At 35.2% G+C, this 13,854-nt stretch overlaps 1 protein-coding gene across 2 annotated transcripts in view; it reads right to left on the reverse strand.

The window, feature by feature from the left end:
* LOC135220527 (cyclin-dependent kinase 9-like) overlaps positions 1-13,854 on the reverse strand; it is a 167,725-nt gene that overhangs the window by 67,115 nt on the left and 86,756 nt on the right. For both annotated transcript variants that reach the window (XM_064257708.1, XM_064257707.1), the window contains 2 exons: positions 6,962-7,080; positions 6,516-6,679 (listed from right to left, as the gene is read on the reverse strand). In XM_064257708.1, coding sequence (XP_064113778.1) covers positions 6,516-6,679; positions 6,962-7,080 — 283 coding nt within the window. The remainder of the gene's footprint in view (positions 1-6,515; positions 6,680-6,961; positions 7,081-13,854) is intronic.

Consider the following 13,854-nt stretch of genomic DNA (forward strand, 5'->3'; position numbering starts at 1 on the left):
TTTCACCTCTTTAAAATACGACCATTATGAATTTTGTAATTTAAGTTTTATTATTATTATTATTATTATTATTAAATAACTGAAATTATCAATAAACATTTTACATACTAGTACCATAAAAATTCTTTCATCTCGGTAAAGAGAGAGAGGAGAGAGACAGAGAGAGAGAGAGAGAGAGAGAGAGAGAGAGAGAGAGAGAGAGAGAGAGAGAGAGAGTTTATCTCTCTCTGTTTATAACGCTTCCAGCGTAAGAGAGGGAGGGAATTACCACTATGTATGACCACATTATTATCTTGGTGGCAAGACCAAGAGAGAGAGAGAGAGAGAGAGAGAGAGAGAGAGAGTCGAGAGAGAGTAGAGAGAGAGAGAGAGAGAGAGAGAGAGTTAACCTTAATTAAAAGTGACATGGATAGATTAGTACGTATTGTATTTCTTTAAAATACTATCACATATGAATTTTGTAATTAGTTATTATTATTATTATTATTATTATTTGAAAGTATTAAAAACAAATAGTACAAGTACATAAAAAATCTTGAGTCTCAGTAAATGAGTTTCCTACAACACTGACGTAGCAGTTCGTTCGGGTTGCCCCAGGTCCCTCAGTGTGAGGCACCTCTAATGTCTACCAGAGAGTTGCTAGTACATCTTCCGGTATATTTTGCATCTTCCAATCTTGGATGGTCTGGGATGCAGTTTAGATATTTGTCGAGCTTATTCTTAAACACATCTACGCTCACTCCTGATATATTCCTCAGATGAGCTGGCAATGCATTGAATAGACGCTGCATTATCGATGCTGGTGCGTAGTGGATTAAGTCCTGTGTGCTTTCCTTATTTTTCCTGGTATTGTTTTGGGCACTATTAATCTACCTCTGCTTGCTCTTTCTGATATTTTTAGTTCCATGATATTTTCTGTTATTCCTTCTATCTGTTTTCCATGCCTGAATTATCATGAGCGTTCTCTCTCCTTTCTAGACTATATAATTTTAATGATTGTAGTCTTCCCAGTAGTCAAGGTCCTTAACTTCTTCTATTCTAGCTGAAATAAAAGGACCTTTGTACACCTCTCTATTTGTGCAATATCCTTTTGATAGTGTGGGTACCATATCATATTGCAATATTCAAGTGGACTACGAACATATGTTTTATAAAGCATAATCATGTGTTCAGCTTTTCTTGTTTTGAAGTGCCGTAACAACATTCCCATTTTTGCTTTACATTTTGCCAAAAGAATTGCTATTTGATCATTGCATAACATGTTCCTATCATCATCACACCAAGGTCTTTAACTGCTTCCTTATTTGTGATTGTCTCATTATTAGGTCCCCTATATGCATATTAGCTTTGCCTTCTCTGTCTCCATAATTTATTGATTCAAATTTATCAGAGTTAAATACCATCCTATTTTCCTCTGCCCAATCATATACTTTGTTAAGGTCTCTTGTAGAGCGTTCCTATCTTCATCACAAGTAATTTTTCTACTTATTCTTGTGTCATCAGCGAAACTACTCACTACCGAATCCTTAACATTACTGTCTATGTCTTCAATCATAATAACAAACAGTATTGCAGCTAACACCGTACCTTGTGGCACACCGGATATTACCTTGGTTTCATCCGATTTCTCATCGTTTGCAATAACTATCTGTTTTCTGTTGTGTAAAAATTCTTTTAACCATCTTCCTATTTTATCTACGATATTGTGTTTTCTAATTTTCTTTGCTAATATATTATGTTCTACTTGTCAAAAGCTTTTGCAAAGTCTAGATAAACCACATCTGTTTCATTTCCGCTTTTCATATTTTTGAATATGTTCTCACGGTGGACTAACAGTTGGGTTTGTGTACTTTTTCCGGGTACGAAACCGTGTTGTCCTATATTAAACAAATTATTTTTTATTAAATGTTTCATAATATTTTTCTTCATTACCCTTTCATACACTTTCATAATATGTGATGTTAGACTCACAGGCCTATAATTACTTGCCTCAAGTCTGATCCACTTTTGAAAGTAGGGGTGATATATGCTAATTTGTGCTCATCATAAATCTTGCCTGTATCTACACTTTGTCTTAATAATATTGCAAGTGGCTTTGCGATAGAATGAACTACTTTCTTTAACAAAATAGCAGGGATTCCATCAGGCCCTGCAGCAGCTCCATTTTTAATTTCATTAATTGCCTGCCACTATCAGTTTCATTAATTTCTATGTCAGCTAGAATATTCACTAATTTAGTCCCTTACTTCTATATCATTATCTTCATTATCTATTCTAGGGGGTGGGGGAATTCTCTCTTATATCGTTCCTGCCAGTATGTTGCAAATTTCCTTTTTTTCATTCGTTAATCTCCCTTCAATTCTCAGAGGGCCTATTTCTATTCTTCTTTTATTCATCTTCTTCGCATATGAGTATAATAGTTTGGGGTTTTGCTTGATATTTAATAGGGTTTTTTCTTCCAATTCCCGTTTTTCATTTTCTTTTGATTGTATAATCTTTTGTTCTGCATTTTCTATCTTACTTTTTAGTTCTATAACTTTCCATGCATTTTTTTCTTTGCAAGACCTTTTTTCCACTTTCTGATTTTCTGGAACAAGATCCTTCTGTCCTCTTGGTATGCATGAATGATGTTTACTTTCTTCTTCGGTATATAATTATCCACTATTTTCTAACTAATTTTTATATAATATCTCCGTATTTACCCTTATGTCATCGCTTAACGAAAATGTTATCCCAATCTTTGTTTAATTCTTCATTTATTTCTGACCATTTTTATTTTATTTTTACTGTAGAAGTTGTATTTTCCATATCCTTCCCACTTTTTCATTTCTTGCTTATCTCTGTTTTCACTTGCTTTGGAATGAACTGTTAATTCTATGACATTATGGTCTGAAATACTCGCATTATAAACTATTATTTCTTTAACATAATTCACCTCGTTCACAAATACTAGGTCTAAAGTATTTTCCTTTCTTGTTGGCAGGTGATTTATTTGTTTGAATGTGTATTCTAGTAGCATATCTAATAGCTTTTCGAATTGCCTCTTATCTTCTGCACTACTATTACTCTCTTTTTTATATGTATAAGTACATCCACAATCCCCTATTCGTTCTTTCCATTTTCTACGAAAGGAAAGTTGAAGTCACCAGATAGGAGAATAGTCCAGTCCTTGTGATTTCTACAATATATCATCCAATTTTCAATTATTAAGTCAAACTCTTTAGTATTAAGGAGGTCTATATATTACTATGTTCATTAATTTTTCAGATTCAAATTCTACCGCTATTAGTTCACATTCTGAGTTACTATATTTCTCATATATTTTTCCTTGTTTTTTGTCTTTCCCTATATTGCGGTTCCCCCTTGATTCCTATTTTTTCTATCTGATCTATAAGTTTGGAACCCTTTTATTTGATCATCATTCCCAGTCTCTTGGGAATACCAGGTTTCACTTATATTCATTATATCTATTTTCTTTTCAATTTGGGTTAGTTCTTCTAAGTACTCTATTTTTCTTTTGAGTTACTCGTAACTAAACCCTGCGCATTCATCACTATGATGGTTTGCGTGTTTTCTCCTTCATTTAATATTGGTAGTAATAAGGATTTTCCCATGTCTCTTTCCTGTTCTGGTATGTTGTTCTTTTTTTCATTTCCAGAAATTCTGACATTAAAAATCCAAACTTTTCCATAATATTTGATCTTCCTTCATCATAATTATTCATTTTGTGTTTGAATCTGCAATTTTCTCCGTTTCTGCAATATCCTCTTGCATAATAAATACAGTTATTATCCCTTGAGTAGAATTTTGGAGCTGATGCATTGAAATTTTTTGCTGACATCTCTGCATATCTCATTGGTGGTTTGCTTTTCTCTTTTACCTGATTATTCTTGATTTCTCTCTATTTTGTTTCTTTCTTATTTTGGATTTTATTACTTGGTTGGTTATTTATTGATTATGATTCATGGCTACAGGGTGCATATATTTGCATTTTTTGTCGAACTTACATCCTTTTCCTTCTTTTAGGTTTTTGCATATTTTTGGATGCAGATCTCTGCAATCATCCCCATATCCATCTAGGTACGTATGCACATTTACCATATATTTCATAGTTGTGACATACCTTAGGATGATTTGTAGTAACATCTTTCTCCAAATCTGCAATTCCCTCTTTTCAAAAGGTTGCAGATTTTGTCTTTCTTGTCTATTTTTTCCTCTTTCCCGTCATTGTGTAGATCTGGGTAGAGCCTCTTCGGGATTTGCTTTTCTGTTGCCATATCGTTAATTTATTTCTTCGTAGGTATGCTGCTTTATTGCCTCATATGTAGTATCAATGAGTATCTCTGCATCCATACTTTTATCTTGTTCTTTGTTTTCCTTATTTTTTTCTGTCATTTCATTTTTGTTTACTTCTCTTCCGTTTTCCTCTTCTTCTTCTTCTTCTTCTTCTTCTCTTCCTCTTCTTCTTCATCCTCAACTATTTGTACATTCAATCTTGATTTAATAACATTGTCTATCCATGATAGACAATGAGAGAGAGAGAGAGAGAGAGAGAGAGAGAGAGAGAGAGAGAGAGAGAGAGAGAGAGAGGGGGGAGGGGGGGGGGGGGGGGGGGGGCGGGGGGGGGGGGGAAATGTCAGGAAACCACGTGATTCGGCAACACTGCAGCTCTCCCCAGCTATTCCCCTCCTGGCTGTCACAGAACTTGATATATAGCTGACAGTTTTAGTACTGGATCTGAAAAAGGTTACTGGAAGTTACTTCAAGAAGACTGGGATTTCCTTCAATTCTTCCATAATTTCTTAAATATAAGCTAAAATCTTACTAATTCACTATGGTATTTTCTTTAATGAATTGATATTATTTGCTGTATAAATTAATTAATTAATTAATTTGAAAATAGTAAATCATTTATTTATCATACAAAAACAACAATACTCTTTGTAGTATAGAGAGAGAGAGAGAAGAGAGAGAGAGAGAGAGAGAGAGAGAGAGAGAGAGAGAGAGAGAGAGAGAGAGAGAGAGAACTTTGTGCTAAACTATAAAGGATTCTTATCTTATCATAGTATGTGTTTTTTAAAAGCGTCGTAAACTCAGAGCGTCGGAAGCGTCAGCGTCGTAACCTCGGAACAAGCGTTGTAACCCAGGGCGGATTTTTCAATGAATATTTAAGAAAAAGCGTCGTAACCTCGGAACGCCGTAAGCCGGACCCGTCGTAACCCGGGGACCGCCTGTATATATATATATATATATATATATATATATATATATATATATATATATATATATATATATATATATATATATATATATATATATATATATATATATATATATATATATATATATATATATATATAGTGTTTTAGAGAGAGAGAGAGAGAGAGAGAGAGAGAGAGAGAGAGAGAGAGAATTATAGTATTGGTGATGGAAGAAGAAAGAGTGGTGAGTTGGTGCACAGTTACCTGGGAAACAAGGTGATATGGCTACCAAGATCATGCTTTACTACACTAGATAAAATATGAAGGGAGTATTCAACTTAATCCTCTAAGAAATTCATACTCTAACTGGATTTCTAAAATGATGTGGAAATTTTCATCCGTAGGCTAGGGCGATGAAGACTGGCAAAAAACCGAGGTCAAATAAGCACAACCCCCATGTCAACAACTTGCAGAGACAACTAGAACACTGGCCCAATGACATGTTAATGTGCGGACTTTGTCACTGAGCTACGCTCACCTTCCTTTGTCTGGCCAATCACCTCTTCCTACGAGTGCTACCTCAAAATGCCATCTGTAGAAAGTCCCACTCACCTGAGAGCTTTTTATTCTGCAACCAAGGAGCTTCACTTAAGAAAAATAATGTGCACTGGAGTGTTCAGTCATTTATCTTATAGAACTTCATAAACAAGAAGTTAGGCTAACCCAATTTACCCTTTCCATAAACTAAAATTACCTATCAATGTAATCTGCTCCTAAATTCCCGACCTGCAGGAGGCCCACAAATATATGCCCACACATTAAAACTATATGGAACTAAAACTTTTTGCTGGGTCTTAAAACTTAGTAATTAGCTTGAGTGGTGTTATGATGATCAATAACGCACTATTTTCAGAGCAAGCACTGGGGACCCGTGAACTCTGTTGACAAACCAGAGTGTAATGAGGGAGATAGCCAACATATGCACTGTGGTCACTTTGTGTGAAAAGGATGAAGGAAAAAACCGAGGCAGTCATGTAGACAGGAGATAGAGCCCTCCTGTCCTGAGTCCTTGGTTTCTACACTGTGACAGCAAGCATATTATGGCTGAGACCAACTATAAGTGAATTCTTAGAGATTGGTTGGTTTGTCTTTTGGAACTGGTGGGACCATGATAGAGCAACTCCTTTGAAGACAAAACAGTAGCTACACTATCTAAAAGAGTATCTAAATGTAAAATAATGTGCTACACTTTCATTGTATGTATAAAACTATACACTGTATTTGAATAATCCAAAGTACTTTATTTATACTTACCTATTTGGTCCTTGCCTACTTGTGCTGAATGCTCTAGCCAAACCAAAGTCAGCTAACTTTAGGATACCAGTTTTTGTGATTAGAACATTGGAAGCTTTTAAGTCTCGATGGAGAATTTTGTTAGAGTGAATGTAATATAATCCATTCAACAATTGCTGCATAACCTGAAAGAGAAATCATGCACTAAGAAAAATCATTTAAAAATATCATCTGATAACAAACCACCAAACAAATGACAAATAATGGGGCATTATTCTAAAGAACCTACAAATAATTAAATGTGGTCTTAAAACTTCTGTTAAATAGGGCTACCAGCTATATCAAATAAGTTGAGTTATAAGGTGCTGCCTGGCATTAAAAATTGGGTTAATGAAGACTAGATGCCTTGATTTCTATACAACAAATGAGAAAAGTGGTATACATTTTTGCAAATTTGTTTTACCTACCTTTTTTATCTCACCCAAGTTGAATTTCACATTCACATTTGACAACAAACCAGCCAGATCGTGTTCACAAAATTCAAAGACCAAGAAAAATGTAGAAAGGCTAGACATATGTGGAGTCGCTGAAAATAAAAATTTATAACATGAATAATAATCATAAAATGACATTATTTAGATATTGAACACTGCATACAAACAATATGCAATTGTAAGTATACAGCGCTCCCCACTTTTACGTGGTATTAGGTTTTAGAACCTGCTGCGGAAATGCAAAAATCCCCTCTAAAAATCCTTATAGTAACTGGCTTATAACAGCCATATGTCAAGTTACCCATAATCTAAGATGCTTATAACTGTCTATTTTAACATTTCACTGCTTAATTTAATACTCAAACAAGAATATTCCTTAAATTATCATACTAAAACCATTTAATATCATTTCAAACAAAAATACACCCAAAACTAACATCCCAAAACATCTTAGATTAGTACACTTTGCAACTGTTATTCTTATATACACCCCCTAAAATGGTTATATCAATGATTTACTCATTTCATAATATCAATAATATTAACCCTTAAACGCCGGAGCGGTAAATAAAAAAATGACTCCCGTATGCCGGAGGGGTTTTCAAAAAATCACAGCGCGCTTAGTTTTCAAGATTAAGAGTTCATTTTTGGCTCCTTTTTTTGTCATTGCTTGAAGTTTAGTATGCAACCATCAGAAATGAAAAAAAATTATCATTATCATATATAAATAATGCGATATATGATAGCGCAAAAACGAAATTTCATATATAATTGTATTCAAATCGCGCTGTGCGCAAAACGGTTGAAGGTAACAAGTTACTTTTTTTTCGTTGTAATGTGCACTAAATTGCGATCATTTTGATATATAACACATTGTAAAACGATAAAAGCAACACAGAGAAAATATTATCACAAAATAATGCATGAATTCGTAACGCGCTTACGTAAACACATATTTTTTTCAAAAATTCACCATAAATCTAATATTGTCCTAGAGACTTCCAATATGTTTCAGCAATGAAGACAAATGTGATTGAATATTACTATACTGTAAGAATATTAGCTTACAAATGCAGTTTTCGACCATATCTGACAAGCTAAAGTTGACCGAATGTTGATAATTTTTTATATATATTTATTTATTTATATGCAATTATTTCGGAAATAAGAAAAGCTACAACTTTCAAATATTTTTCGTTTTATTCTACATGAAATTGCGCACATTTTCATATATAAAACTCTATGAAATGCCTAATATGAAACGGAGCAAATATTCCGAGAATGGGACTTAGGCCATTTCGGAGATTTGTGGCGGAGAATCCGCGCGCGGAGGGAAGGAAAGTTTTTTTTAAAAATTCACCATAAATTTAAATATTGTGCTAGAGACTTCGAATTTGTTTCACGATGAAGATAAATGGACTGAATATTACTAGACTGTAAGAGTTTTATCTTACAATTGCGTTTTTCGACCAATTCGGTAGAGTCAAATTTGACCGAACGTGGTTTTTTTTTCCTATTTATCGTGATTTATATGCAAATATTTCGAAAATGAGAATAGCTACAACCTTCAACTATTTATTGTTGTATTATACATGAAATTGCGCACATTTTCATATATAAAACGTTATGTAACGGCTAATTTAAAATGGTGCAAACATTACCACAATGCACGTATGATTTTTTCGGAAGAGTTACCGCGCGGACGTAAAGAAAATGTTATTTTTTTCATAAATTCACCATAAATCGAAATATTGTGCTAGAGACTTCCAATTTGTTGCAAAATGAAGGTAAATGCTTGAATATTACTAGAATATAGGCGTTTTAGCTTACAATTGCGATTTTCGACCATTTCGGTAGAGTCAAAATTGACCGAAGGTTGAAAATTTGTCACTTATCATTTTTTATATGAAAATATTTCAAAATTGATAAAAGCTACAACCATGGGTTTTTTTTTAGTTGTATTGTGCATGAAATTGCGCACATTTTCATATATAAAACTTTATGTAACGGCTAATTTAAAATGGTGCAAACATTACCACAATCGCATGTATGATTATTTTCGGAAGAGTTACCGCGCGGACGTAAGGAAAAAGTTTTTTCATAAATTCACCATAAATCGAAATATTGTGCTAGAGACTTCCAATTAGTTGCAAAATTAAGTTAAATGATTGAATATTACTAAAATATAAGAGTTTTAGCTTACAATTGCGTTTTTCGACCATTTCGGTAGAGTCAAAGTTGACCGAAGGTTGAAATTTTGGCACTTATCGTTATTTATATGAAAATATCTTAAAACTGATAAAAGCTACAATCATGAGTATTTTTTTGTTGTATTCTACATAAAAATGCGCACATTTTCATATATAATACTCTATGTAACGGCTAATTTAAAATGGTACAAAAATTATGTCAAAGTGACGAAATAATTTCAGAGATGTGTCACAGATACTTTTTAGTGCGGCAAGAAAGAAATTCGCGCTTGCGCGCCTGCGTAACGATTGTAAACAAAACAACACCTTGATCCATGAACTCCCAGCATCCCCCAAGGCGCGTGATTCAAGAGTTTTCGGCTGGTAGGCCTAAAAGTATTTTTCCGCGAATTTTTAAAAAAACTTTTGTATGTCGACGTAAAATACGTCCAGTCGGCACCCGAGAGACAAAAAATGTCGACGTAAAATACGTCCAGTCGGCGTTTAAGGGTTAATGTAAACAGCAAAATATCTATGTTTAATGCAATCTGTCCTACAGAACATTTGACAACTAATCATGTTACCCCTGTACTGTATACATAAGCCAATTTTCTCTCAATAATGAAGTATTAATCCTTTTAAAACAATCAATTTTTTAACAACATTGTTTATTCACTAATTACTGCATTTTTCATATTGTGTAAATGAATATAAGTGAATATTTTAAATATTGTACAATATACTTTATCATCAAAAATCTTTACAGCAATATAATTTCAAATACCTCTTACATTACCCTTAGAGACAGAGAGAATCAGACACCTGTTATATACTCAGAATGGTGCCCAACCTGGAATGAGCTTAATAGATGCCCAAGTACATTAAAGTAGTATGCTGTAAATCACTTTTATTATAAAATCAGTATTTAGTTGCATAAACAATATGAGAAAATATAGCAATTTGTGAATAAATAGTGTTGCTCTAAAAATAAAAAGCAAATTATTATTAATTTTAGAGATATGGTCAATAGAAAAAATCCGAAAATTAGTGAAAGTTCCCCGTGGAAAAGTTAATAAAGTGTTCCACAAACATCTGTGACAAAGTGGACCATGGAAATGTGAAATGCATAAAAAGGGGAGCCTGTACATTGAAATACTGATGACCATCAAAAACATAAATATACTTTGATTAGGCAAAATTATTTTGTCAAAACAATGCAAAACATATATCAATCCACACACAATTGAGAAATCATTTCTAATGTACAGTGAATTCCACAAAAAATATCCTTTTCATGCATTTCCATTCATCAGAAACTTATAGTTTAATTTCTAAAATGTTTACTCAGTTCAATATTTTAAGATTATCTAAACCTTTCACAACTGAAAACCTTCAACTTTGCTTTATGTCTTCATACTTGGGAAGATAATTAACTAAAAGCAAGATCTTTTCCACTGAATTTGTTACTCAACAACAATTAAATATTCAACACAACATGCAATACTGATAAAAAAAATACCAAATGCAAAGGGTGAAAAGTCAGAACCACAACTGGGTTCATAGAAAGGATACACAGAACCATTATTCTTTGTTATATCAAGTGCAGTACACAGTATAGGGTTGACACCTCAATAGATCCCGAGGCAAGCAAACTGTCAATGTACATAAAACATGCCTCCACAAATCACAATGCTCATATTTAATAAAACTGGCCAAAAACAATCTGAATAAATAAAAACTAATTAGCTACCAAATGTATGCACACACAGCCAGTTACAAAGATTCCGGGAAAGGTACGAACTGCCCTATGGCAAGATTTACTCCCATCTCACATGGCATTTACAAAGTGGATTTACCCAGTGCTTCCTACTGAGCACGCATCTTCCTTTGTTTCACTTCAGTCAAGCTCTTGTTTTCTTTTATTTCGCTTTATAATTTTCAATATCTAACAATGAGATCCCATCAATGCAGGGGTGTTTATACATGAATCATTTCTAAATCTATCGATCATGCAAATCTATTTTTCATTGATATTCCTCTGCCATGCCAGGCTTCATGTTACCAATCTTTCACTTAAAGAAATGCTATTTGCATGAATCTTGTGATGTCATTACTATTACAGATACAGTGATTAGCACATATACCTGTTTTGTCAAACCTAAGGTTAATACTACAGAAATACTTTCATGTAATTTGGCATTTTTATCAAACCAAATGAATTTCAAAATGATACTTTTTGACACCACAGCCGTTATTCGTCCTCGAAGGAGTTAACTCTTATGGTCGTCGCCTCCGGGGACCCATAAGACCGGCCAACCAATATCAAAGAAATGAAATTTTCATAATACGTAAAACTAATATTTTAATACTTACCTGAACACCTGAATTAGCCCTGGTCACTGACCAGCCCAAACTACATCCTCACAACTTAACCATCAATTGGGTAATTAACTGACAGTGTTACCAACACTGTCAGTAAACTGTCTACTGAGTTACCTGTGAACCGTTGGCAACATTGCCATATGTACTGGCCGCCATTAGCCTACCCTTCAATTGTGTCATTCACAATTCACAACTAACTGAGGAGGGGAGGAGGGTGGGAATCATTCAGGTGTTCAGATAAGTAAGTTTTCTTAATAAAACTTCATATTGCAATACAATCCTTGAACGCCTGAATTAGCCCGACAAGCCAAAACACGTTAAAAGGACACTTAACCCAGTTAAGAAACCGGAAAGAAGAAAAAAAAAACCCACGCCACTAATCCTAACCTTGTAACCCTAATGCAAATGAAATTATCATATAACTGCAATGGCCCCAACGAAAGGGCCTAGCATGTAACCCTCCTCCGACGAAAATTGAATGTCCTTCAGATAAAATGACGTGAATACTGAAACTGACTTCCAGGTTGCTGCTTGTAGAATCGCTGACACTGAGAAGTTCCAAAGAAAGGCCGACAAAGTAGCCATACTTCTTATACTATGCGCTTTAGTTCACGAAACATTACTATCCGATTCCGAAAGGGATGACGAACTAATAGTGGCCTGAGAAATAACTTAACACAAAAAGAAACTACGTAATAGCATTCCTCAAGATGGGTCTAGATGGATTCCTGAGAGACACGAACAGAGTTCTAGGATAAGGAACGAGCTTCCCCGTGCGAGACAAATAGATCCTTAGGGCTGGTACAGGACACAGTCACATTCCAGACTCGTCGCCTCCTACAAATTCTTCTAAGGAAGAAACCTTGAATGCTCTAGGCAAAGGATTAACCTCTGACTCCGACTTGGTTATGAACTCTGCAAGATAAGAAAGAAAAATGTCTTGCCCCAAGAAAGAAACTGACCTGGTTACCACTTGTATCTCTCCAACTCTCCTACCCATGGTAAGAGCAACAAGAAACAACACTTTCTTCATCAACTCTCTTAGCGGTAACGTCTCTAATGGTTCGAAAGCCACAGAACTTAATAACCTCAAAACTGCTGCTAAATCCCACAATGGGGCCCAAAGCAGAAATAGGGCGTTCGATTCTAAATGATCTCAAAAGATCGTGCAAAATCCTACTGCCCAATATGTCTGGTAGGTGAAACCTAAGGGTGCTGCTAAGCATGGAACTATAACCTGTGATTGTGGAATACAATAATCTTTTATTTTTCCTTAAGAACAGGAGAAAATCTGCTATTTTTGTTATTGTTAGGCGAGAAATGCTTTGTCCTTCTTTACGGCACCAATTTCGGTACATCGCCCATCTGATTTACAATTTCCTTGTAGATCTTCTCAGAAAGCAAGAGAGTTGTCTAGCCACTGCTTTAGAGCGGCCTGCATGACGTGCTGCTCGCTTGACAGTCTCCACGCAGCACATAGAGATTCCGGTGGAAATAGTGGAAGTGAGGCTGTCTGAGATCTTTCCTCTCTGGAGGGAGCACTGGAGGTTTTTTTACTATCTCCAGGAGGTCCAGAAACCAAGGTCTCTGGGGCCAGAATGGAGCAATTAGAGCCAGCTCTTAGTATTTGAACTGTTCCTCAGTTTTACGAGAACTTGATGGATCATTCTGAAAGGGGGAAAGGCATACACCTGGAGGTTGTTCCAGGAATGCAACACTGTTTCTTTTCCGCAAGTCATGGGATCCTCCACTAGAGAGAAATACACTGGAAGGCAGAAATTTAGCCTTCTTGCAAAAAGATCTACTGTTGCTGGCCACTTTCTTATCAAGAGTTGCACTTCCTTCTGTACTAGGGTCCATTCGCCCCCTAGAACCTCTAAACACAGCTTTCCTGCCACAAACTGCAAGATGAGAGAGCCCTTAAGAATTTCGCACCAACGAAGCACTCACTGAGCTACACAGTTCAAAACCGACGATCTTGTTGTTCCCCCCTTCCTACTTCAGGTACACCAATACTACTGTTATGCTGTCTGAAAAGAGCACTACGTCTTGCCCTTTATTAGAGAACTCTTGTATGCTGATCCAAATACCTAGTTTTCAGCATAATTCTGGCAAAAAAACCCTCACCTGAAAAGCTTCTTCGGATGAAGCTTGAATTAACCAGCCATCGAGGTATGTTCTCACGCGGAAGCCTCGATGATGCATGATTCCCGAAACAGAAGACATCACCCTCGAAAATACTTGAGGTGTTGTGGTCAGACCGAAGCAGAGGACTTTGAACTGGAATGTTCCTGA

Source organism: Macrobrachium nipponense, chromosome 2 (assembly GCF_015104395.2).
Source record: "Macrobrachium nipponense isolate FS-2020 chromosome 2, ASM1510439v2, whole genome shotgun sequence".
Lineage (NCBI taxonomy): Eukaryota > Metazoa > Arthropoda > Malacostraca > Decapoda > Palaemonidae > Macrobrachium > Macrobrachium nipponense.